This window comes from Rana temporaria, chromosome 2, assembly GCF_905171775.1.
Source record: "Rana temporaria chromosome 2, aRanTem1.1, whole genome shotgun sequence".
Lineage (NCBI taxonomy): Eukaryota > Metazoa > Chordata > Amphibia > Anura > Ranidae > Rana > Rana temporaria.
In genome coordinates this window covers 102,572,297-102,598,993 of record NC_053490.1, presented here as the reverse complement: position 1 = coordinate 102,598,993, position 26,697 = coordinate 102,572,297, and the positions used below count along the sequence as shown (strand labels likewise).

Genomic DNA, 26,697 nt, shown 5'->3' with positions numbered 1-26,697 from the left:
ATTTCTGATATACTGTTGTGCTCATAAGTCTACATACCCTGGCAGAATTAATGATTTATTGGCCATTTTTCAGAGAATATGAATAACACAAAAACTTGTCTTTAAAGCGGAGGTTCACCCGTATATATGACTTTTTCCCCTTAGATGGATGCTCGTTTTGTCTAGGGGAATCGTTTACGAGATGCATCTTCTCCGTCGCTTCCGGGTATGGGCTGTGGGACTGGGCGTTCCTATGTTGATTGACAGTCTTCCGAGAGGCTTCCGACGGTCGCATCCATCGCGTCACGATTTCTCCGAAAGAAGCCGAACGTCGGTGCGCAGGCGTAGTATAGAGCCGCACCGACGTTGGGCTTCTTTCGGCTAATAGTGACGCGATGGATGCGACCGTCGGAAGCCTCTCGGAAGACTGTCAATCAAGAAGGAACGCCCGCTCCCGAAAACCCATACCCGGAAGCGACGGAGAAGATGCATCTCAAACGGTAAGTACGGCTCATATTTTAAAACAACTAGCCGATTCCCCTAGACAAAACGAGCAGGAATCTAAGGGGAAAAGATAAAAAAAAAAAAAAAAAATGGGTGAACTCCCGCTTTAACTCATGGTTAGTGTTTGGCTGAAGCCATTTATTATCAGTCAACTGTGTTTACACTTTGTAAATCATAATCATAACAGAAACTACCCAAATTACCCTGATCAAAAGTTTATATAACCCAGTTCTTAATACCATGTATTGCACCCTTTAACATCAATGACAGCTTGAAGTCTTTTGTGGTATTTGTGGATGAGGCTCTTTATCCTCTCAGATGATAAAGCTGCCCATTCCTTTTGGCAAAAAAACTCCAGTTCCTGTAAATTCTTGGGCTGTCTTGCATTATCTGCACGTTTGAGATCTTCCCCAGAGTGGCTCAATGATATTAAGGTCAGGAGACTGAGATGGCCACTCCAGAACCTTCATCTTATTCTGCTGTAGCCAATGACAGGTCAACTTGGCCTTGTGTTTTGAATCATTGTCATGTTGAATGTCCAAGTACGTCCCATGCGTAGCTTCCTGGCTGATGAATGCAAATGTTCCTCCAGTATTTTTTGATAACATACTGCATTCATCTTGCCATAAATTTTGACCAAATTTCCTGTGCCTTTGTAGCTCACACATCCCCAAAACATCAGCGATCCACCTCCGTGTTTCACAGTAGGAATGGTGTACCTTTCATCAAAGGCCTTGTTGACTCCTCTCCAAATGTAGTGTAGTGCTTTGTTAAATTTAGAGGGGGATCAGAGAGTTAGTTGGCTCTGATACAGTTAATCTGTTCAAATTGGGTCTCGGTCTCAGCTTGGCTGTGCTGTGCTGTGGCTTATTCTGTTGTTCCTGGGGTGCTGTTCTCACCCCAGGACGATAGGTGGCAGCAGTGGAGTTGAGGTTTGGGTGCTTTTCCCCAGCAGCCAATCAGGAGGGTTTTCTCCTCGCTGTGCATGCTGGGGGGGGGGGGTATTTATGAGACAGACGCCATTGGTCTGAGTTTTTCTTCGAGTGCGGCACCCACCTTTAGGGTGACTGCATCACGGCGCCCTGGCGAAATGGCCTACCAGGCCGGGGTGCACGTGCCACGCGGTGTTCCTGGTTCCAGGACCATGTTGGTCCGGAACATTTAAAGCTGTGGAGGGGCCCCAGTAATCCACTGGGTCCCCAATTCTGAGAAGATCCCAAGCGAGATAGCTGTTCGGTGGGAAGTCCATCTGAGGAGAACCAAGAGAGGCTGGCAATCCAATAGGGTCTCAACAATCCACCGGGGATCAAGGGAACCGATTACTGAAAGGCTGGATGTTGGTCACCTGTCAGTCGGTAACCTGCAAACTACCTGAAGGAGATGCAGGCCAAAGTCTATTAAGGAGGATTACCTCCGCTACCTCAATCCTAAGGAAGGTCTGTGGCAGAGACGTTTCCTCTAAGTTCCGAGTGATACTCTGGTTGCCAGGTCAGTGAGAGAGGCCTGTCCGGGTACGCTATGCCCACTCCGGCTGGAGTGGCGAAGAAGACTAAGTGTTGTTGGAAGCAGGACTGTTTCCCAATTGCTACACCTGAATCTGCTATTTCTCCTTTTACTTCAACTCTATCACCACAATGTTTATTGTTTTTACCCGGCTGGGTAATAAAGAGCACAGAAAAAGACACCTGTCGTGGACAATCCGTTACTATTACATTCACCATACATCCCTAGACAGCGGAGGAGCCATGAGGTAACATGCCACCCAAAACAAACCAGCAGCTACTTTGGTGGGTAGTGTTACACGTGGGGGCTCATCCGGGATAGGCTGTTACCTCGAACAACCACATTAAGACGTTTTATTCCGCCATTGAAGCAAGGAATTGTCGTGGTGCTGGACTGTGCTGGTGAGGAGAGAGTTAATGTCAGGTAGTTAACCACTTCAATACCGGCCCATTGTAAAATGACGTCCACAAAAGGACCTCTACCGTTCAGAGTGGACGTCATATGACGTCCTGGGCTTTGTGGGGGGATATCTGAATGATGCAGCTAGAGGCATCATTCAGATATCCTTCTCTTCTGCCGGCGATTCTGCACAACGTAAGAACGATCATAGCGGTTCTTACAGGCGGCGGGAGGGGAATTCCCCCCCTCCTGCCGCCATCCGGTGCTTCTCCGGGCTCTCCCGTGCCATCGGGGGCCCGGAGAAAGAATCGTCCTGCACTGGCAGGAAGCATAGAGATGACTGGTGACCAGATGGTCACCAATCATCTCTATGACCGTCGGAGGACCCGGGCGCGATGTGATGACGTCACGCCCGGGTCCCCGTAAGTAAACAAAGCCGCGATTGCGGCTGCTAAGCAACTGTAATCATGAGATCGGTGAATTATTTTTCACCGATTTCATGCTTTCAGGCCTGGAGGAGAGATGCGGGGTCTTATTGACCCCGCATCTCTCCATAGAGAGATCACCGCCGGGCACCCGCGATCGCTCGTTACAGAGCGAGAACCGGGAGCTGTGTGTGTGTGTAAACACATAGCTCCCGGTCCTGTCAGGGGAGAAATGCCTGACCGTCTGTCTGTTCATACAATGTATGAACAGCGATCAGTCATTTTCCCTAGCGAGTCCACCCCCCCTACAGTTAGAACACACCCTGGGAACATACTTAACCCCTTCCCTGCCAGTGGCATTTTTATAGTAATCAATGCATTTTTATAGCACTGATCGCTATAAAAATGCCAATGGTCCCAAAAATGTGTCAAAAGTGTCCGAAGTGTCTGCCATAATGTCGCAGTACCGAAAAAAAAACGCAGATCGCCGCCATTACTAGTAAAAAAATAATAATAAAAATGCCATAAAACTACCCCCTATTTTGTAAACGCTATAACTTTTGCGCAAACCAAACGCTTATTGCGATTTTTTTTATGAAAAATATGTAGAAGAATACGTATCGACCTAAAATTTTTTTATTTTTTTTATATATTTGGGGGGGATATTTATTATGGTAAAAAAGTATTCATTTTTTTTTTAAATTGACGCTCTATTTTTGTTTATAGTGCAAAAACTAAAAACCGCAGAGGTGATCAAATACAACCAAAAGAAAGCTCTATTTGTGGGGAAAAAAGGAAGCCAATTTTGTTTGGGAGCCACTTCGCACGACCGCGCAATTGTCAGTTAAAGCGACACAGTGCCGAATCGCAAAAAGTGCTCTGGTCTTTGACCAGCAATATGGTCCGGGGGTTAAGTGGTTAAAGAGACTGCTCCCATTCCTGCTGCATTGCCCATTGTGAAAAGGGCACCTGACGCCATTGTTATGTCGTGACTTGGACACTCCCGTACCATACCGAAACTGGCTCGCCTTCAGCGCATAGTAATGAAGAAGGTGGCCCAGGACTACGGGTGGGAATTCCCCTACGTGCCCCCAGCTCTTAAGACACTAATTGAGGAAATGAGAGAGGAGTGGTGCAGGGATGCAATTTGGGAATATCTGGAAGTACCAAAAGCCGATCGCGGCACTGAGTATGCTTTAATCTGTACTGGCCACCGGCTTGAAGGTTGCCTAAAGGAGTGGAGCCCGGGTCGGTACATCTACAGTGGCAGAGTGGTTATCAAGAGTCCCGGAAAAGTGAATCGAGTTTATTTATTACCACAATGAATGACCAAGGGGACATTATCACTTTGCCGGATCCTAGATTTTACCTGTAGGATCCAATGCGAAATGGCCTACCAGGCCGGGGTGCACGTGCCACGCCGTGTTCCTGGTTTCAGGACCATGTTGGTCCGGAACATTTAAAGCTGTAACGGGGCCCCAGTACTCGACTGGATCCCCAATTCTGAGAAGATCCCAAGCGAGATAGCTGTTCGGTGGGGAGTCCATCTGAGGAGAGCCAAGAGAGGCTGGCAATCCAATAGGGTCTCGACAATCCACCGGGGATCAAGGGAACCGATTACTGAAAGGCTGGATGTTGGTCACCTGTCAGTCGGTAACCTGCAAACTACCTGAAGGAGATCCAGGCCAAAGTCTATTTTAGGAGGATTACCTCCGCTACCTCAATCCCAAAGGAGGGTCTGTGGCAGAAACCTTTCCTCTAAGTTCTGAGTGATACTTTGGCTGCAAGGTCAGTGAGAGAGGCCTGTCCGGGTACGCTATGCCCACTCCGGATGGAGTGGCGAAGAAGACTAAGTGTTGTTGGAAGCAGGACTGTTTCCCTATTGCTAAGCCTGAATCTGCTATTTCTCCTTTTACTTCAACTCTTCTATCACCACAATGTTTAAAGAGCACAGAAAAAAGACATTCCGTTACTATTGCATTCACCATACACCCCTAGACGGCAGAGGAGCCATGAGGTAACATGCCACCCAAAACAAACCAGCAGCTCCTTTGGGGGTAGTGCTACAGTAGTGTTTATGGTTGTAGCCAAAAAACTCAATTCTAGTCTCATCACTCCGACCGTGCAGCCCATCTTTCTTCAAGTGCCTTCTTATTGTGCATCTTGAAACAGCACACCAGATGTTTTCAGAAAGTCCTGTATTTCACATGAAGATATTTGTGGGTTTTTCTTTGCATCTTGAACAATTTTCCTGGCAGTTGTGGCTGAAATTTTAGTTGGTCTACCCGACCGTGGTTTGGTTTCAACAGAACCCCTGTCACGGTTCCTACCGTGCCATGCAAACGGCCATGAACCTATGACTTTCTGTGTACTGGTCCTGCTGTATTGATTCTGAGCCACACCTCAGCACATTATTCGGCCTGGTTTCCAACTATGCCTTGTCCTGCATGCAGCACTGAGGGCTATACTCTGGATCTTGCTTCACAATTAGCACCTGTCACACATGGTTCAGCTCAGGCAGTTTATCTAATCAGTTGGGTATAAAATACTGCCTCACCCTGAGGGCTGTGTCAGTTCATTGTCTCTTGTATTGCCAAAAGGTTCCTGGTTTCCTGTGTTCTTGTTTTAAAGTTTCAGTGTTCCAAGACTGACCCCGGCTTCTTAGCCTGGTTATGCTCCTCGTTAACTCTGACTTCTGGAATCCCCTGACTATGGCTTCACCTCGATAATCCTTTGGTAATTTCCCTCTTTTGTACTGCAGATCCAGATCCCTTTTCCCCGCCAAGCCCCTGTGCTCAGATTCACAGCCCAGGTAGCCTTTAACCTAGTTACCGTGGGCTGTGTGCATTTGCAAGGGTGAGCATCTCTGCATTATGGACTCCAACCAAGGTAAGCCGTTACAACCCTTCATTTTCCACTTCTTGATTAGAGTTTGAACACTGCTGATTGGCATTCTCAATTCTTTGGATATCTTTTTATATCCATTTCCTGTTTTATACAGTTCAACTACCTTTTCCCGCAGATCCTTTAATAATTCTTTTGCTTTCCCCATGACTTAGGCTCAATGCACACTGGAATAACAAACGGTGCTTCTACAGGAGTTTTGTGTTCTGCCTGTAGAAGCAACTCAATGTTATCCTATGTGTCCATACACATTAGGATGTTTACAGGCATATTTTTGAGAACAACGTTTAGAGGCAGTTTCTGATTGGAGCTCACTGTCAGAAAAACGTAAAACTCTCCTAAACTCGTCTAAACTTTGTACAAAAAATGCTTTATATCAGGGGTCTCCAAACCCCGGCCAGCGGGCCACATCCGACCCGCTTGTGTGATTTATCGGGCCCGCAGTGTAAACCAAGCCGCCCATGCTGCCATGCCGTTTAAAAAAATAAAAATAAAAAAAAAGAGAAGCAGCTCCGTTTTTTTACATTGGCTGCTGCCTGGGACCGCCAAGGCGCGGCACCTCCCCTCTTCCCGTCCGCTGTTTGAAGTTGCGATCCTTCCACGAGTGATGTCACAGGCGCGGCACCTCCCCTCTTCCCATCCACTGCTACACTCGTGGAAAGATCGTTAATTCAAACAGCGGGCGGGAAGAGGGGAGGTGGTGCGCCTGTGACGTCACCCGTGGAAGGCTTGTAACTTCAAACAGCGGTGCCGCGCCTCGGAGACGGGAGCTGCAGAAGAGCTGAAGTCGATAAGTATGGAGGTAAGAGGCAGATCATGTTATTGTGTTGCACAACGCTGACACTACAGGGGAGATTGCTACATTGCTGTGCTGGGGACACCTCTGATGGGGACACCACTAATGGGGACACCGGTGTCCCCATCAGCGATGTCCCCATCATTGGTGCCTCATCAATGTCCCCATTAGCAATGATGACAATGACAATGCTGATGGGCACACCAATGAAGGGCACACCACTGATGGGGACATGGGGTCACCACTGATGGGGACACTGGTGTCCCCATCAGCGGTGTCCACATCATTGGCGTCCCCATCATTGGTGTGCCCATCAGCAGTGTCCCCATTAGCAATGATGGGGACGCCGCTGATGGGGTCACTGCTGATGGGGACACCACTGATGGGGACATGGGGTCACCGCTGATGGGGACACCGGTGTCCCCATCAGCGATGTCCTTATCATGATGTCCCCATCAGCGGTGTCCTGATCAGCAATGATGGGGACACTGCTGATGAGGACTCCTGTGTCCCCGTTAGCGGTGTCCCCATCAGTGGCGTCCCCATCATTGGTGTGCCCATCAGCGGTGTCCCCATCAGCAATGATGGGGACACTGCTAATGGGGATATGGGGACACCGCTGATATTTTATACATAACTGGGGTTTTTTCGGCCCCCGAATACTTGTAAAATGTACAATGTGGCCCTCGTGTTCAAAATTTTGGAGATCCCTGCTCTATATGGATGTTTTTTACTCCAAAAAGAACGTTTTTTTAAGCCCAGTGTGCATGGAGCCTTGAAATGTCAGTGTAGCACTGGATGAAAGATGCAAAACTCACTGACCTTTTATACACACACACACTATTTACAAGCACACAGATCACAGGTGAAGATGGTTACCTTTAATAGCCATTCAAACCCCTTTGTGTCAATTTGTGTGCCTGTTATCATGCCAAATTCAGCAGAGTATGTAAACGTTTGATCAGGGTCATGTGGGTAGTTTCTGTTGCGATTATAATTTAAAAAGAGTAAAACACAGTTGATTGATAAATGGCTTCAGCCAAACACTAACCACGAGTGAAAGAAATGTTTTTGTGTTATCATTCATATTCTATGAAAAATGGCCAGAAATCTAATTCTGCCAGGGTATGTAAACTTATGAGCACAACTTTATGCCTGCTGTACCATGTACCTGTATGATAAAGTGTCCTACTCTCTTAGTGTTCTGCCAATCTCTCTGCTTTCCTATTAAAAACTGACCACACTAGGCATACAAGCACAGCGTGGCCAGGTTTCTAGCTGTGCAGGGAACTCAGCCTACTGTCGTCCAATGACCAGACTTGATCTGACCCCCCCCCCCCCCAGGTCTCTGAGTATGCATCTGAGAACAGAGGGTATGTAAGATAGGGGGGGGGGGTGGTACTTATAATGTTTTTATTAGAAGGTATGTTAAATGGGGGTACTTCTAATGTTTTTATTTGTATGCGCAAATGTTTTGACACCGCAGGCATTAGCCGGGTACTGTTTTTTAGAGCCAGCGGTCTGCTGTCTTGTAAAAGCAATCATGGCGACTAACTAGGCTGCTGGACTGCTTTTACAAGCAGTGGGAAAGGACATCCCTCCCTTCTGCTGCCTTCCGTGGCTTGATTCACTCTCTGCTATGATATGAAGCAATGACCAGTCATCACTTCTAGGTTTACCCAGATGTCAACGAAGCAATTAAAAAAAAAAAAAAAAATCAAAAGCATTCTAAAAACACAGATCTTGGTGTTTTGAATACTTTTAAGGGGAGATGAGGGATTTGGGGTCTTATAGACCCCAGGTCTCTCCATAAAGAGTACCTGTCATTGCCTATAGCTGTGTGACTCAAGGTACTGTACTGCTGATTTTTCGTAAGGATGTGTATTGTGTGCGATTGCATGGGTGTGTGGTCGTGTGCAAGTGTGATTGTGTATATGTTTTTTATCTATCTGTATGTGTGCAGAGCATTCCACCCCTCAGATAACACACGGCAGAGATTTCCATCCATCCCATGATAAACTGCAGAGCATTACAACTATCCCATTATACACTGCAGAGCATTTCACCCATCCCATGACACTGCAGATAGATCTGCTGAGGTTTGGGCAACAGCGCCAACACGGCAAAGGAATTCCTCCAAATAACACAAACCAATATTTGCAGGTAAAACAGTCTAGTATATACACATGTACAGTGGAATTCTGCTTGCACCTGAAAGGATAAACAAGTTAGATGGTAATACTGACAACTTCTAAAGGAGAACCTAGGCCAGCCTATAAACCTTTAATCCTAATGAGAGGTCAGACTTAATGGCAATAGTATAAGGACCCTTGTAGCAGTAATGACAGTAATGTCCTCGGTCTAGGAGCTCTTTAATTGTAATCCAATAAGGTGTAATAGCAAGCAATACAATTTCTTGAATGATAGTAGCTACAAGGTGTCTATACACAGTGTTCAAGATAAGTTCAGTAAAGTATTCCCAAGGTAAAGATGTCTGTGCAAAGTGTCCCAGTGAAACCGTGAGAAGTGGATTTGAAAAGGTGGGCGATTGCCCTCTCACCAACGACCAGGCTGATTTAGGACCCTCTGGACAGCAGCTCCTGTAGTGACACACGTGCATCGGTTCCGCCGTATCGATCTCCTGATGCGAAGTTCTGAACATAGGTTGGAGGGCGGGCAGCAGAGGTGGTGCTGAATGGATGTATGACGAATAGCAAGCAGCACTAGGCCTCTTTCTCCTTGCACAGAGACGTCTATCTTGTGTCAGGCTCAGGAGGAAGAGAGCGCAGGGCAGGGCTTTGGCTTCTTATATAGTTCCTCCCAGCAATCCCACCGACGGCAGTGAAGATCCCTGGGATATGTAGTCCAGGTACAGAGTCATGTGAAGCAATTAACAGTCTGAGGAACTACTTATCCCACAATCCCTTTAGCTTGGCTCACAAACATGATGTCAGTTGATAACACTGGGCACTAGAGAGACATGCAATGAAATACCGGAGGAACACTGTACCTTATAATTGTAGTCCACATTGCTACATTTATTTAAAAAAAAAAAAAAAATTGATTATGTATTGTATTTTTTTTACATTAAAAATGTTTGTTTTTCCAAAAAAAACATTGTTTTCCAATTGAAGCTTCTTGTAATTAAACTGTAACCTCTCCCTTTATTTTGTAAAGCCCTGGATGTCACTATATACTGTAAATCCATAATAATAATAATAATATAGTGGAAGATCAGTTATATTAGACCACAGGCAATGCTGATGACTTAGCCAGCAAAACTTCCAGATCTCTGTTCCCCTAACTGGCTAATAAGTAAGCGTTTGCTTACTTGAATTGCTTACTTGTCTGTAAGCTGCCTAAGCAGCTGCTGGAAAATACAGGAGAAGTGTTTCTGGCTCCAAGCCGCATTAGAAAGGGTTTATGAGCTACACCAGTTCTGATGTTGTGCCTCTGCCCGCCCTCGCTTTGCCATTCAAGAAGCACAGCCAGTGAGGATGCTACAACCATGCTTTGTGACTGGAAAAGCAGAGGAAGGTAGCGAAAGCACTACGCCGGAACTGGTGTCTTTCACAGACACTTTTCTGATGAGTGATGAAGTGGAAAGCGTGATGTTGCACTGCAGAAAATGCATATTGCACTGAAATGCATACATTCGTGTTTGTCACAGTGCCCAAAAATGTGTGCATTACATCTAAATTGTGGTGTGATGTAACCTGGCCCCAAGTTTCACTGTAAAAGCCTACCATGGTTAATAATCTCCTCCTTTTTTATTATCAGCCCCCCCCCCCCCATTTTTGAGTAGGATAAATTGACACAAACTATGTTTAACAAAGTTAACCAAATACATTTTGTCAACCGCTTACCTCCATGTGTCTTCTCCATTCAATAAGACTGTCAATGTGATCAGATGCACCACCTTCAGTAATAAAAAGGTAGTCAGAACTGGAATGCATGTATGCTGAATTTATGTGCAATTATAGGTTACTGTGGAACGGACTAGGAGAGGATGCCCACATCCCTACTTGACAGAATATCAGAAAAACCCTCTAGAGGGACTTTAAAGGGGCATAGACTTCAAAAGAAAAAAGTAAAGTAGTACAAAATGTATTATAACAATAGAAATTTTGATGTTGAGTTAAAACAAGCATATTGATGTGATTATAATGAATACATAACATATGAAAAAAATAACCACAGTTAATGGTTAGTGGTAAAATCAGAACCAGAATCGAACCCAGAACGTTTCAAAAAGACTGTGTAATTCTTCGTCTTCAGGGGTAAGTGGTTATATAATATACAGTAGTATTATATGGTTAAAAGATCATATCCTCAATAGCCACATCATTTAAAACAAAAGAAGAGAGCGGTCATGAGACATCAGAAGTCCAAAGGATTGGGGAGCTGTATACCCCACCCGCCATAATGTACCTGGTGTACCACATGAAAGGCACAAAGACTGTTGTAGTGGGCAGCGCCAACCGCAGGATACAGACAACTGTGGATCACCAGACAAGGACCAAAGGATAGAAGTAGAACACAGTGACACTTGATCAGAAGACAGGATTAAAGCCAGGACACAAGCCAACAATCATGAATAGCTGGACAGCAAGGTACAAGAATGAGAGGCAGTGTCAGGATACAAGCCTAGTTCAGTTCACAGGCCGGCAACAAGATACAGCAATGTAATGCCGAGGCAAAGTCAGGACACAAGCAGAGTTCAGTTCACAGATGAGCAGCGAGGTACAGGATCAGGAAGGAAAGATGCCGAGTCCAAACAGGTAGAGGTCACAATGGGTAGACAGGAATTAAAAGACAGGTGGAAGGTAAGCTGTGTCTCCCTCTCTCACCATTCATTCCTCTAATAATTCTCCACTTCAATAGGTAGATAAGATCAAATACCTGGGCCTCATAATATCAACTTCAGTTTCAGATTTAATTCCCCTTAATGTTACGCCTATACTGTAGACCCTTAAACACAGACTACGGCCCTGGCAGAACCTTCCATTATTTTTAATTGGGAAAAATAATTTACTTAAAATTAAATGCCTACCTTTTTTTCTTTACGTTTGTAGGAACTGACCTGTTTGGGTCCCCAAGAAAAATCTTCCAAAGCATAGACTGTCTAGTATCAGCCTTTTTGTGGTGAGGGAGTTTCTTCCGCATTAGGCTGCAGGTGCCTTAGCAGCCATGAAAGGATTAGGATTAGGTTTGGCAGTGCCTAATTTTCTCCACTATGTTCTAATGGGCCAACTGGTGTTTGCCCATAGGTGGTTGACACTCCATGATGATGATGCAGCAGTGTCCGTAGAGGCTGCCATTGTCAGATCCTAGGAGGCGCTTTCTTATCTGGTATTTAGAGGGTGTATCCTCTTACAGGCTCAATGTTCTCTGTTATTCTTGTGTAGGAAGTAGGAGGATCAAATTATATCCCCCCCCCCCCCCTATATGCCATTTTAGAATTTCTCAGTTGCCCCACTTTCACACTTATCCAGACCCTATTACTTAGATAACATTTTGGGTTAAAAAGATTGGGGTTGTGGTGAGCCATGGGGTGCTGCTCCAATTTGATGCTCTCAAGTTCCAATATCGACTACCCAACTCATCACTTTCGTTGCCTGCAATTCCGACGTGCTGGTTCGTTTCATGCCCAATTTGGTTCATCTGTAAGGTCAAAGCGGGGACTTAAGCCTGATACACACTACAGTTTTGTTTTCAGGCAACCCCGCAGGTAGCATAAAAAAAACTGACAGCTCCGGTCGGAAGCTGCTGTACTAACCATTCAAGGTTAGTCCAGCAATCTCTCCCGCTGAGCTGCTGTGTTCTGACAGGGGGACACTCCTAAAACCACCTCAAGATCCCGACAGGGAAAGGGGGAGCTGTGGATGTTCCACCTAGTGGGTTTGTGTCTCCTCAGAAAGCTGCGCCGGCTGGACTGGGACGCAGGTGCATTAGGATCTGCATGTCGAGTGTGGTGGTGGATAGCCTCAAATGTGCTGCCAGGATCCGGGCAGCTAGGTTGAACGTCCACGGCTCCCCCTTCCTGTCGGGATCTTGAGGTGGCCTTAGGAGTGCGGACACAGTGGAATCCTTATGCTCTATCTTTACACTTTGTGAGTTTCATCATTGTAGGGTTTTTAAAGCCAAGTTACACTTGGGCAGCTTTGCACTCCTCTTTTGTGTTTTGTCTAGATGTGTTTCTGTCACCCAGAGGATCCATAGCGAGCAGCAGCCCCCCTTGACTGGTCTAATTATCACCAATAGCCAGCTTGAGGGCTGTACTAAACTGTTGATCAGAGCACCTGCCAGTTTTTTCTTTTGTGTGCGTTTATTGATATGGTAAAGATCGTTATGTCATGTCGGAATGCATGGTCAGTTGACTTCCCTCAAATGGATGGAGACGATTGGGATGATATGTAGGATGCCCCTTTTACCAGACTTGTGTCAGCAAGGGACCACCTTTTCCAATATAATCTCCTGTATAGGGTGTATTTGACTCCAGCCAGACTAGCTACACTATATTGTCAAAAGTATTGGGGCGCCTGCCTTCACATGAACTTTAATGGCATTCGAGTCTTGGTCTGTAGGGTTTAATATGAAGTTGGCCCTCCCATTGCAGCTATAACAGCTTCAGCTCTTTTATGGACCTTGCTTTGTGCACTGGTGTGCAGTCATATTGGAACTGGAAGGGGCCATCCCCAAACTGTTGCCACAATGTTGGGAGCATGAAATTATCCGAAATGATTATTATGCTGACGCCTTAAGCGTTCCCTTCACTGGAACTAAAGGGCCAAGCCCAACCCCTGAAAAACAACCCTACACCATAATCCCCCCTCCACCAAATAATTCATACCAGTGCACAAAGCAAGGTCCATAAAGACATGGATGAGTGAGTTTAGGGTGGATGAACAGTCCTGACCTAAACCCGATAGAACACCTTTGGGATGAATTACAGCGAAGACTGAAAGCCAGGGCTTCTCATTCAACATCAGTGCCTGACCTCACAAATGAGCTTATGGAAGAATGGTCAAACTTTCCCATAGACACACTCCTAAACCTTTTGGACAGCCTTCCCAGAAAAGTTGAAGCTGGTATAGCTGCCATTAGACTTCATGTGCCTGTAAAGGTAGGTGTCCATAGGCATGCCGGGTGTACCTGGGCATACCCTAATCACCCATGCGGTGCCGATTCCCCCTGCTGTCGATCTCCCCCCTGCAGTGCTGCCAGATTCCCTCCTCTCCTCTCAGGAACGGGGAAGGGGCTGGTAAATATTTCATTAACCGGTCTTCTATTTCTGAATAAGCTCATTGAGTGATCTGTACCAATTGCTTCTGTCTTAAGTTTTAACTGAAGCATAGTAAACTACAGTATGTTTACTGCAGGCTGCAGAGAACAGAACTGGGGAATCTTTGTCCTCAGTTTTTTTCTCTGCCCCAAAAGTGAGATGACAGGAGTCCATTTAGACCCTTGATATTTCACCAAAATCACATAATAACGCTCCTAAGAAAAGGGTAAAGGTAAAAAATGAATAAAGAATGACATTGTAAAAAATAAACAACATGACACCAATCTTTGCTCTATGACACCGTCCACTGCTCTGCCTAAATACAGGCATGTGTGTTTGTGCTCTGGGGTGCACACCCCAATAGTTTTGACTATATATGGTGTATAGTTAAGTTTTTTCCCTGCTCAGACCTGTAACTGCTGACGTTACTTCTCCTTATAAACGGATTTTATTTATGTAGCTTGCTTTCACTGTTCGCCCAACTCCAACATCATCTTTCCAGTTAGACAGCTGGGATAGAGGTCCTGATCGGTCACCTTTTCCTTACCTCCGATAAGTGGACAGGGAGTGCCGCCTATCAGTGCAACCTCATCAGTGCTTATCAGCACAGCCTCATCAGTGTCGCCTATTAATTTTTGGTATTTTTTTTACTCTGCACCAGGCCTGATGCCCTGGACATGCAGTTCTGGGCTCTGGGCAGCCAATTTAAAAAACTGGCTCCTAACTTTTTTAGCTTGCTCCTAGAATCTAAGCAAATTTTCAAGCCCTGTATTAACCCCTGCAGCACCGTAAGTTCAGCAACAGGAAGCTTATCCGATCAGTAGAGATTTCTGCAGTATCCAGCTACCTGCTCAATGTCAGACAACCTTTTGTTACAGGTAAGTTAGCTCACTAAAGAGTTTTAATATTTTTTTCTTTAAATGGGTTGTAAAGGAAAAAAAAATTCTTTTTAAATAACAAACATGCTATACTTACCTCCACTGTGCAGTTTGTTTTGCACAGAGTGGCCCCGATCCAGGTCTTCTGGGGTCCCTCGGCGGCTGTCTCTGGTCTTCCCCTCAAGAACTCCACACATTCATGCGAGCTCCCTCGCATAGTGTGGAGTCCTTGCGGGCGAGCTCCTGTGATACAGTGAGAGGCCATAGCCGCTCACTGTATCACTCGGCCCCCTGCCTCGGCGCGCAGCGTCATTGGAAAACATGGAAATCGATGGACAGCCGCACTCCGGATAAACTTGAGAAAGTTGTCTTTATTGATAAAAGTAAGACATGTACATCCAAAGATACAGTCACATAAGGGGACATCCAACGCGTTTCGCACACAGTTAGTGCTTAGTCATGGAAGCACTCAGCCATGACTAAGCACTAACTGTTTGCGAAACGCATCGGATGTCCCCTTATGTGACTGTATCTTTGGATGTACATGTCTTACTTTTATCAATAAAGACAACTTTCTCAAGTTTATCCGGAGTGTGGCTGTCCATCGGTTTCCATGTTTGCCTAGTGCATTGCCAGCACCTTGGACTCCTGGGAGGTTCCTCCAATTGTCTGCTAAAGATCCACCTGGAGCGGTGACTCCCTTTCCGCGCCACGTCATTGGATGTGATTGACAGCAGGGCCAGCCAATGGCTGCGCTGCTTTCAATGCATCCGCTATAGCCAATCAATGGCCCGGCTGAACGGCGAAGAGGATGTCGGGGCCGAGCGCAGGACTTTTGAGGGGTCAGATAAGTATAACGGGGGTCCGGTATACTCAGAAGTTTTTTCACCTTAATGCATAGAATGCATTAAGGTGAAAACACTTTCCTTTACAACCTCTTTAATGTTTAACCACTTGCCGCCCGCCAATGACAGATTGACGGCGGCAAAGTGGTTGTAGAATCCTGACCGGACGTCATATGACGTCATCAGGATTCTTAGCCGCTGCGCGCCCCCGGGGGCGCGCATCGCGGCGATCGTTGTTGCGGGGTGTCAGTCTGACACCCCGCAACACCGATCTCGGTAAAGAGTCTCTCACGGAGACTCTTTACCACGTGATCAGCCGTGTCCAACCACGGCTGATCACGGTGTAAACAGGAAGAGCCGTCGATGGCTCTTCCTCACTCGCGTCTGACAGACGCGAGTAGAGGAGAGCAGATCGGCGGCTCTCCTGACAGGGGGGGTTCGCGCTGATTGTTTATCAGCGCAGCCCCCCCTCGGATCGCCACATGGACCACCAGGGATGCCCACCAGGGAAGGGCAAAACAACAAAAATTGAGGAAAAAAAAGTAAAAAAAAAAAAAGTCTGAAAAAAAAAAAAAAAAAAAAAAACTCTGAAAAAAAAAAGTCTGGGGAAAAAAAAAAGGATGCAAAAAAAAAAGATGCCAATCAGTGCCCACAAATGGGCACTGACTGGCAACAAGTAAATCAGTGCCGCCCCACAGTGTCCATCAGTGCCGCCCCACAGTGTCCATCAGTGCCACCCCACAGTGCCCATCAGTGCCACCCCACAGTGCCCATCAGTGCCACCCCACAGTGCCCATCTGTGCCACCCACAGTGCCCATCTGTGCCACCCACAGTGCCCATCTGTGCCACCCACAGTGCCCATCTGTGCCGCCCATGAGTGCCCAGTGCCGCCCATGAGTGCCCAGTGCCGCCCATGAGTGCCCATCAGTGCCGCCCATGAGTGCCCATCAGTGCCGCCCATGAGTGCCCATCAGTGCCAACTATGTGTGCCCATGAGTGCCGCCTATGTGTGCCCATCAGTGCCGCATACCAGCGCCGCCAATCAGTGCCACCTCATCTGTGCCCGTCAGTACTACCTCGTCGATGTCCATCAGTGCCATCTCATCTGTGCCCATCAGTGCCACCATATCAGTGCCCATAATTGAAAGAGAAAACTTACTTATTTACAAAAAAATTACAGAAAAAAATAAAAACTTAATTTTTTTCAAAATTTTCGGTCTTCTTTTAGTTGTTGCGCAAAAAAAAAAAAAATCGCAGAGGTGATCAAATACCACCAAAAGAAAGCTCTATTTGTGGGTAAAAAAGAACGCCAATTTTGTTTGGGTACAATGTAGCATGACCGCGCAATTGTCATTCAAAGTGCGACAGTGCTGAAAGCTGAAAATTGGCTTGGGCAGGAAGGTACGCAAGTGCCCTGTATGGAAGTGGTTAAAGAGGCTATTCCCAGCAAAATGTCATTTTCCAGTATTGCGTTGTCTCTCCCCCCTTTCAACCTTTCAAGTTGGTTTCCATATCTTTATTTCTAATTTACAGTTCAGCCAGCCCCCTGCCCCCACTTTGCCTAGGCAAGAATGAAATACAATCCCTTTCCTACTCACATATATCAGGAGGCATCAACTTAAAAGCAGCACCAGAGGATTGATGGATCAGGGGCAGGCTGTAAGACCCAAGAAAAGACATCCAGTTCCCAATGATGTAAGGAAAATAGCGATGTGGGCCAGTTCAACTGTTGTCAAACACCCTCTGAAAAGCAATCCACTGCAGATCACTGTTTAGAGGCCTAAGATTTGTGTAATCTAGCCCAAACGAACAGCGCTGAATATGTGGGTTTATTGAAGATTACCAAGTATCTCAATACACACTATATTACTAAAAGTATTGGGACACCTGCCTTTGCTCACACATGAAATTGAACCAGTCTCAAGCCTTGTACACACGGTACAATTGTTGGCCAACCAAGCGTCTGAATTTTGTCAAAAGGCAGTGTGCCAGGATCTTCTCTTGCATACTACTACGGTACACAATTGTCGTGCCACAAAAGCGAACGTAGTGACGTACTACCAGGAATTTCAGCTCTTGAGCGCCATGCTTTGGGCCCCTTCTGCTAATTTCGCGTTTGGTGAGCATTGATTCCGAGAATGCGTGTTTGTACTTTCAACTTTTGTGTGATGGATTTGTGTACTGACCATATGAAAATAAGACACGCAGCTGTTGTCCACCGAAAATTTACTAGCCCGTCATCCAACATTTGTTGGCTGAAAGTTGGACAACAATTCTCAAAAGGAGTGTACTAATGGTAAGAATTTAAGACAACAGTCTGTCAACAGGCAATCCCCTGCCAACAATTGTTTAGTGTAGGTTTTAGTCCGTAGGGTACAATATTGAGTTTCCCACCCTTTGCAACTATAACAGCTTCACCTCTTCTGGGAAGGCTGTCCACAAGGTTTAGGAGTGTCTATAGGAATGTTTGACCATTCTTCCAGAAGCGCATTTGTGAGGTCAGGCACTGATGTTGGACAAGAAGAGCTGGCTTTCAGTCTCCACTGTAACTAATTCCAATGGTGTTCTATCAGGTTGAGGTCAGGACTCTAGTTTCTCCACCCCAAACTCATCCATGTCTTCACGGACTTTGCTTTGTGAACTGGTCCAAATCATTTGTTGGAGGGGGGATTATGGTGTGGGGTTGTTTTTCAGGGGTTGGCCTTGGCCCCTTATTTCCAGTGAAGGTAACTCTTAAGGCGTCAGCATACCAAGACATTCTGGACAATTTCATGCTCCCAACTTTGTGGAAATAGTTTGGGGATGATCCCTTCCTGTTCCAACATGACTGCACACCAGTGCACAAAGCAAGATCCATAAAGACATGGATGAGTGAGTTTGGGGTGGAGGAACTTGACTGGCCTGCACATAGTCCTGACCTCAACCCAATAGAACACTTTTGGTATGAATTAGAGCGGAGACTGTGAGACAGATCTTCTCGTCCACATGAGTGCATAACCTCACAAATGCGTTTCTGGAAGAATGGTCAAACATTCCCATAGACACACTCCTAATCCTTGTGGACAGCCTTCCCAGAAGAGTTGAAGCCGTTATAGCTGCAAAGGGTGGGCCAACTCAATATTGAACTCTACAGACTGAGACGACATTGAAAGTCATGTGTGTGTAAAGGCAGGCGTCCCAATACTTTTGGTATTATAGTGTAGGTTTTAGCTCTGACTCTGCACTATTCAGGTGTATATAGGCAGCAGGATTTCTAATTATAGCTCTAGGCTGCCAGACTAGGATACAGCAATTGTTTTTCATTCATTGGAAGAAAGGGGTACTTTCTTTATTACAATGAATAATGTGACTGGTCACTGGATAGTGCTGATATGTGTCATATTGACTGGAGCATGACTTTTCACCACAGTGTAGTAAATATGGATTGTTGGAACCCAAATCATTTTAAATTGAAAGCTGTAGAGTTATGCCAAATCAATAACTATTAGGACGTTATTGCAGTGGTTAAAGTCTGTTAGCATTAATTAATCCTTTATTACGTGTCCTCTATTAGTAGCTACCAGTTGTCTAATAAAAGATAACATACCAGAGCGAGGTTACTACAGGAGAAATACCACTTTTGTCCATGTACACTTCACATACCCAATAAAGAGAGTCAGAAAAAAAAAACTTCCACTAAAGGCTAGTTTACACTAGTGTTAGTCCTTTGAAGAGCGGTGCATGGTGGATCCCAATCAATCGCTCGGCTGCCCCCGCTGCCATCTTCGGTGAGGGAATCAGGAAGTGAATCGTTGCGGCCTCACTGCCTGGTTCCCAACTACGCATGCGCGAGCCGTGTGGCGTGCCCTCACTGGTCCCCGCTGTCTCCTGGGACCAGTGTGTTTCCCAGAAGACAGCGCGGGGTGACACAAAGCAGTCTATTCACAGAAGTGGGTGCAAATACCTGTATTATACAGGTATCTGCCCCCCCTCCCCCTGAAAGGTGCCAAAGGTGACACTGGAGGGGAGGAGGGTTTGCGAAAAGCTTGTTGTGTGGACCTCCGCTTTAAGTCGCCTCCCTGCTGAATATTTAACCCCTACAAACCCATACCATTGCAGTTTCGGCCACATGCAGATGGAGGGATCAAGTTAGCCTGCAATTGCTGACAGCCTTCTAAACATGTTATTTACCTGGCTGTCTGTGGCTAAAGTTCCCACACAACAACAATTATGCTGCAAGCTCTGAATTTAGTTAGAACATCTGATCTGCATATTTTCTCTGGCTAAAGCAGTGTTTCTCAATTCCAGTCCTCAGGCCCCCCCAACAGGTCAGGTTTTCAGTATTTCCCTCAGATGAAAAGGCTGTGGTGATTACTAAGGCAGTGAAACTGATCAAATCACCTGTGCAAAATAATGGAAATCCTGAAAACCTGACCTGTTGGGGGGGCCTGAGGACTGGAATTGAGAAACACTGGGCTAAAGGAATATGAAAGGACTGAAACAAATGGATCAACAGCCAGATAAAACTAAAACATTGATTGCTTTGACCTTTTGACACCATACAGTTTAAATAAATTGTGGAACTGGGTTTCTGGAGTACTGGGAACTTCCTTATCTACAGCAAAATCAGGAATGCACATCAGTTCAAGACAGAAATGTTTGTAGATAACACAGGTACATAGGTATGGGGCAGCGGGTGTGCCTGGGCACACCCTAATCACCATGTGTGGTGCCAATTCCCCCTCTTGGCCAGGCCAGGGTCCCCCCACCACCCGAGTTGCACCTCCCCCCACAGTGCTGCTGGCTTCCCTCCTATCCTCCCCCACGGCTACTACAGGGGATGTTTCAGAATGGAGAACGTGAGAAGAGGCTAGTAACTATGCCTAAATGAACACACTTACTCACTGTGTTCATTCAAAACTGAAACATAGTAAACTGTTTATTTACTATGCTTCAGAATGTGAATGTCGGGAAGCCATTCAGCACAGAGCACTTTTCCTTTCATTTAATGTCCAATGCAGTTGAGGCTGCAGAGAAAGGTATTAGTGTTTGAGCTTTGGGGTCCACACCCTAATGCAATAGACTGCATTTCCCTTGGAAATATTTTAACATGTTAGCAACCATGTATTATTTTGTTGGATACCACAAATGAAAGTATTCATTTATAGACATGTGCAGTGCCGAAAAATGTGCTTGTTTCACTCCTCTCCTCCTCCCCCCCCCCCCCTCCCTTTCGTTTTCTGTGTCATTTGTTATGATCGCAATTTTTACTTTTGATAAAGTCATAAATTCGTAAATGTGAAAATAAGAACTTATTATTGTTATTATTATTATTATTACTACTATTAAATTATAGGTATTGGAATTTCCTTTCAAATTTGTCTGTTTATGAACAACGAAAACACATGGAACGGAACAAATTAATATTAAATAATAATTAAAAAAAAAATTATTCTTTCTTTTCAAGGATTTTATTAGAATTTTTTTTACAAAGAATGCAAGTTTATAGCAAACACTGCCAATGTGGCAAGTGTTTAAAAATGTTTGGTCATATACACTAATGCCTTGTACACACGGTCAGACTTTTGACCATGCAATAGTCCACCGTGAGTCAGTTCGGAATCCCGACGGAAAATTAGAGAACAAGTTCTCTATCTAAGGCCCTTCGGACTTCCGACAAAAAAAAGTCCCATAGAGGCTACACAGGGCCGGACTTTCCGAGGAAAAAAGCCTGTCTGACTTTTTTTCCTCGGAAAGTCCAACCGTGTGTACGAGGCATTTGGAGAACAGAAAACTTCTGGCTAGTAATCAACAATATCAAGGTAATGGAGTATTGTCATATACAAAAATGAACAGGTGACAAACATATATTAGACGCGATGTTACATCCATCTAAAGAGATGACATAGAGCGTCTCCTTATGGGAGGGGGGAGGAGGAGAGTGTGTGGAGGGGGGGGGGGGGGGGGGGGGGAGACCAGCCCTATGAGTATTGGATGTACCAATGATTATGTAAACCTATGAGGACTCAGAAGGCGTGAGGTACGTCTCAATGTTTCCGTCTCTGGATATTATGTTTTAGGGAACATGTCCGGCATCCAGTGCCATTCTGGGAGTAGATTGTGAACTATCAACATGTATCGACAAAGTTTTATTATTATTATTATTATTATAAATTTGTTACATTCCATCCGTTTATATATGGCATTCGTTACTTCGGCTAATTCGTAACATCGGATAAATTTGCATTCGTTACGTTCACTACCAGCCAAATTTGAAAGGAAACGCCAATACCTATAATTTAATAGTTATTACTTCAGAATTTCGAATTTTAATAATTTTTGAATTTACAAATATATGGAAAAATTTGTTAACTGTTTTTCGCTAATTTGGATATTTCCAAATTTGTCGAAATTCGTTAAAAAAACTAATTTGGAACAAAACCAAATGCATGTCTATTAGTTTTGTTCCCTGTGCAGGAAATTTAGTGAACTATTATATGTGTAAGGCTCCATTCACATTTAGCGTTTTAGGATCTCTAAGTAATTGCTGCGACTGTGCCCGCAATCCCAAATCGCACTGAATTTGCAAAACGCACATTTGGGTGCCATTCATTTTCAATGGCACCTAAATGCAGTACAGTTTTGCCGCAATTATCGCACAAAGCTTGTCGCCTAAAAGAAGCCCATGCTCCTTTTTGGCCAAAAAAGCTTTGTGTGTGTTGCAGTTCATCACGATAATTGCAGCAAAACTGCGCCGTGTTTTAGATGCCATGCATTTTGCGATTGCAGTGTGATTTGAGATCGCAGGCAGAATCGCAGCAAGTCTGCCCAAGATCCCAAAACATCAAATGTGAATGGAGCCTAAAGCTGGCCATAGAGGAGTCAGAATGGCTCCCATCCATACATTCAGGGTGGTAGGGGGGAATACTCCCCGCTGTGTCTATGTATTCTGACAGCAGGGAGATTTCTCCATCATCAGAATACACAGATGAGATTAAGTGGAAATTTTCCAACAGCAGTTGATTGGTAGAGCAAATTCTGTTCAACCACAGTGGCCAAGCATGGATCGAAAATCAACCAGTCTTTGCAGAACCATCTAAATTTCAATCTATCCATGGCCAACTTAAGAAGCACTGTTGACCACAAAGTATTCATAAAAAACAATGCATCACACAGACCAAATCACAGTCATTACCATTTTGTTCTGCATAGGTTTGGTCCTTGGTGGGATTACTTTTCCTGTTCCGTACAGTGGAGCCTGATGAGTCCTCAGTGGCTGCCATGGTGTTTTACTGCAAATATGTTAGAGAAGACACACTCATAGTATGATCAATTGTCTTCTCCCCTCCCCCCAAACACCTAAGAGTTTTCTCAAGTCAATTACCCAAATAACCTTTGGAGTTAAAGGGAACTTTGACCCATCTATACAAATTATCTTATTGCAAGAAAAACTAGCACTTATATATCTTTCTGACCTTCCAATCCATATCTAATCTGATTATTACTTAACTTATAGATATTTAACTTTCTACCCTGTAACCATGCTGATAAACTTAGAGGTAACATTTGACCTTAATTAGTTTGTTCACAATTGTTTAATAATTGCAGAAAATGCAGTTAAATTTGGGCAATTATTAGATAAGAAAAAGCAATAAAACTGGCACACAGCCAACAACTGCAAGGTTAAAAAAAAGTCCACCTCTGACCTTTTGCAGAGGCCTTTCCCATACCTCCTCAAGTTTTGAACTTCAGAATGAGGGAGTAAGTAAGCTGCTACGCACATAACAGCAAAATGTGGGTGTGGCCAAAGTCTTAATGGTGGGAGGGGTCTAAAGGGTGTGGTTAAACAAAACCCAGCTATCTCACCAATGCCCCCAGCTTTCGCTAATGCCCTCAGTTCTCACTAATGCCCCCCAGCTCTCTCACCAATACCCCCCAGCTCTCTCACCAATACCCCCCCGCTCTCTCACCAATTCTACCTTATCTCTTACTAATGCCCCCCCAGCTCCCTCACCAATTCCACCTTCTCTCTTACTAATGCCCCCCCCCCCAGCTCTCTCACCAATTTCCCCTTCTTTCTTACTAATGCCCCCCAGCTCTCCCACCAATTTCCCCCTCCTCTCTTAATAATGCCCCCCCAATTCTCTCAGCAATCTCCCCTAGTTACTAATGCCCATCCCAGCTCTCTCACCATTTCCACCTTCTCTCTTACTAATGACCCCCTCCCCCCAGCTGTCTCACCAATTCCACCTTCTCTCTTACTAATGCCCTCCCAGCTCTCTCACCAATTCCACCTTCTCTCTTACTAATGTCCCTCAGCTCTCTCACCAATTTCCCCCTCCTCTCTTACTAATGCCCCCCCCAGCTCTCTCACCAATTCCACCTTCTCTCTTACTAATGCCCCCCAGCTCTCTGACCAATTCTCTCTCCTCTCTTACTAATGCCCCCCCAGCTCTCTGACCTATTCCCCCCTCCTCTCTTACTAATGCCCCCCAGCTCTCTGACCAATTACCCCCTCCTCTTACTAATGCCCCCCCAGCTCTCTGACCAATTCCCCCTCCTCTTACTAATGCCCCCCCAGCTCTTTGACCTAATCCCCCTCCTCTCTTACTAATGCCCCCCAGCTCTCTGACCAATTCTCCCCCTCCTCTCTTACTAATGCCCCCTCCTCTCTGACCAATGCTCCCCCTTCTCTCTTACTAATGCCCCCCTAGCTCTCTGACCAATTCCCCCCTCTTACTAATCCCCCCAGCTCTCTCACCAACTCACCCCTCCTCTAGTGCCCCCCCCCCCAGTGCTGCTGACAGCTCAGAGTGTCAGGACTGTAGCATGGAGCCGAGGAGGAGTTTCAAAGCACTTCACTCGGCTCCATGCTACAGTCCTGACAGGCATGGAAAGACACAGCCGGCATCCCCAATGTGAGGGCAGCAATGCAGACAGTTGTGGCACCGGGACCCAGGGCACCCACCAGCAAGTGTGGGCCATGTCCCCCCTGAGTACCTGGTGCTAACACACAGAAGCATGTGGAGTGCTTCCGTGCGAGAAAGTTTAGTTCCTCTTACCTTTCAGGCGCGTTTACAGTCAGAATCAGGGCAGTTGAGATGCAGGATCTGGGCCATTGGCAGATGGGATCGGGGCTCCTGAGAGCCGTGATGGGGACCGCAGACAGCCGTGATAGGGGGCGCTGAGAGGTGGTGGGATCGGGAGCCGAAGAGGGGGCTGAGCTGAGAGGTGGCCTGCAAATTATGTCATCGGTTGCTGGGATGCCGGCGGTCCTAACAACCGGTGACTGCATTGAGGAGGGGGGGAGAGCAGAGATTGCCGGACAGATATTCTCCCAAAAATCCTCACTTGGTGCTGTGTGTGAGAACACACATTGCACCCATTGAGTAGGGATGAGCCGAACACCCCCCCCGTTCGGTTCGCACCAGAACCTTCGAACAGACCGATCGTTCGCGCGAACATTTAGAACCCCATTGACGTCTATGGGACTCGAACGTTCGAATTCAAAAGTGCTCATTTTAAAGCCTAATATGCAAGTTATTGTCGTAAAATGTCTTTGAGAACCCGGGTCTTGCCCCAGGGAACATGTATCAATGAATTTTTTTTTTTTTTTTTAAACGGTTGTTTTTTCTGGAGCAGTGATTTTAATGATGCTTAACCACTTAAGACCCGGACCTAGGCAGCTAAAGGACCCGGGCAGTTTTTGCGATTCGGCACTGCGTCGCTTTAACTGACAATTGCGCGGTCATGCAACGTGGCTCCCAAACAAAAATGGCGTCCTTTTTTTCCCACAAATAGAGCTTTCTTTTGGTGGTATTTGATCACCTCTGCGGTTTTTATTTTTTGCACTATAAATAAAAATAGAGCGACAATTTTGAAAAAAATGCAATATTTTTTACTTTTTGCTATAATAAATATCCCCCAAAAATATATAAAAACATATTTTTTTCCCTCAGTTTAGGCCGATACATATTCTTCTACCTATTTTTGGTAAAAAAAAATCGCAATAAGCGTTTATCGGTTGGTTTGCGCAAAATTTATAGCGTTTACAATATAGGGGATAGTTTTATTGCATTTTTAATATTTTTTTTTTTTTACTACTAATGGCGGCGATCAGCGATTTTTTTTCGTGACTGTGACATTATGGCAGACACTTCGGACAATTTTGACACATTTTTGGGACCATTGTCATTTTCACAGCAAAAAATACATTGTTTACTGTGAAAATGACAATTGCAGTTTGGGAGTTAACCACAAGGGGGCGCTGATGGGGTAATGTATGACCTCATCTGTGTTTCTAACTGTAGGGGGGTGTGGCTGTAGGTGTGACGTCATCGATTGTGATTCCCTAAATAAGGGAACACACGATTGATTACGGCACCACAGTGAAGAACGGGGAAGCTGGGCTTAAAGGGCAACGTACAGGTACGTTAATGTGCCCAGCCGTGGCATTCTGCTGACGTATATCGGCGTGATGGGGTCCTTAAGTGGTTAAAGTGAAAAAAAATATGAAAAATTCCTTTAAATATCGTACCTGCTGGGTGTCTATGTTATTCCTGTGAAGAGGCACGTGTTTAGAACTGTCCCTACACAAAATGAGATTACTATAAGAAAAAGGTAATTTAAAACTGCTTGCGGCTTTAATGTAATGTCTGGTCCCTGCAATATGGATGAAAATCATTGAGAAAAATAGCACAGACACAGACAGTACACACACCACGTAGCTTTAGGTGCACAATGCAGAGGACACAGGCAGTACACCACGTGAAAATACTGCAGCTAGCACAATCACCTGCCTGCCAGTAAATTAGTATAAATATATATACAACACCTGGGATGCATATATATCCTCTACACTGTGGCCCAGATTCTCAAAGGAGTTACGCCGGCGTTTCTCCAGATATGCCGTCGTAACTCTGAGGCCTCGTACAGACGACCGGATCTATCCGCTGGGATTGATCCGCGGATCAGTTCCAGCAGATAGATCCGGTCGTGTGTACGTCCGAGCGGACATTTCCCGGCGGATAAAAATCCAGCCGACGGATTCCCAGCGGATAAAAATTTCCCATGCTAAGAAATCTATCCGCTGGAATCCAGTCCAGCGGACTGATCCGGTCGTCTGTACAGACTCACCGGATCAGTCCGTCCGCTCCCCTCCCTCGCATGCGTCATAATAATTTGACGCATGCGTGGAAG

The 26,697-nt window shown here is 45.5% G+C and overlaps 1 protein-coding gene across 1 annotated transcript in view; it reads right to left on the bottom strand.

The window, feature by feature from the left end:
* Positions 1-26,697, bottom strand: part of LOC120929304 (sterol O-acyltransferase 2-like) — a 140,666-nt gene that overhangs the window by 102,226 nt on the left and 11,743 nt on the right. The window contains exons 2-3 of the mRNA XM_040340632.1: positions 22,694-22,790; positions 10,377-10,429 (exon numbers count right to left, since the gene is read on the bottom strand). Of these exons, the coding sequence (XP_040196566.1) occupies positions 10,377-10,429; positions 22,694-22,781 (141 nt within the window). The 5' untranslated portion in view covers positions 22,782-22,790. The remainder of the gene's footprint in view (positions 1-10,376; positions 10,430-22,693; positions 22,791-26,697) is intronic.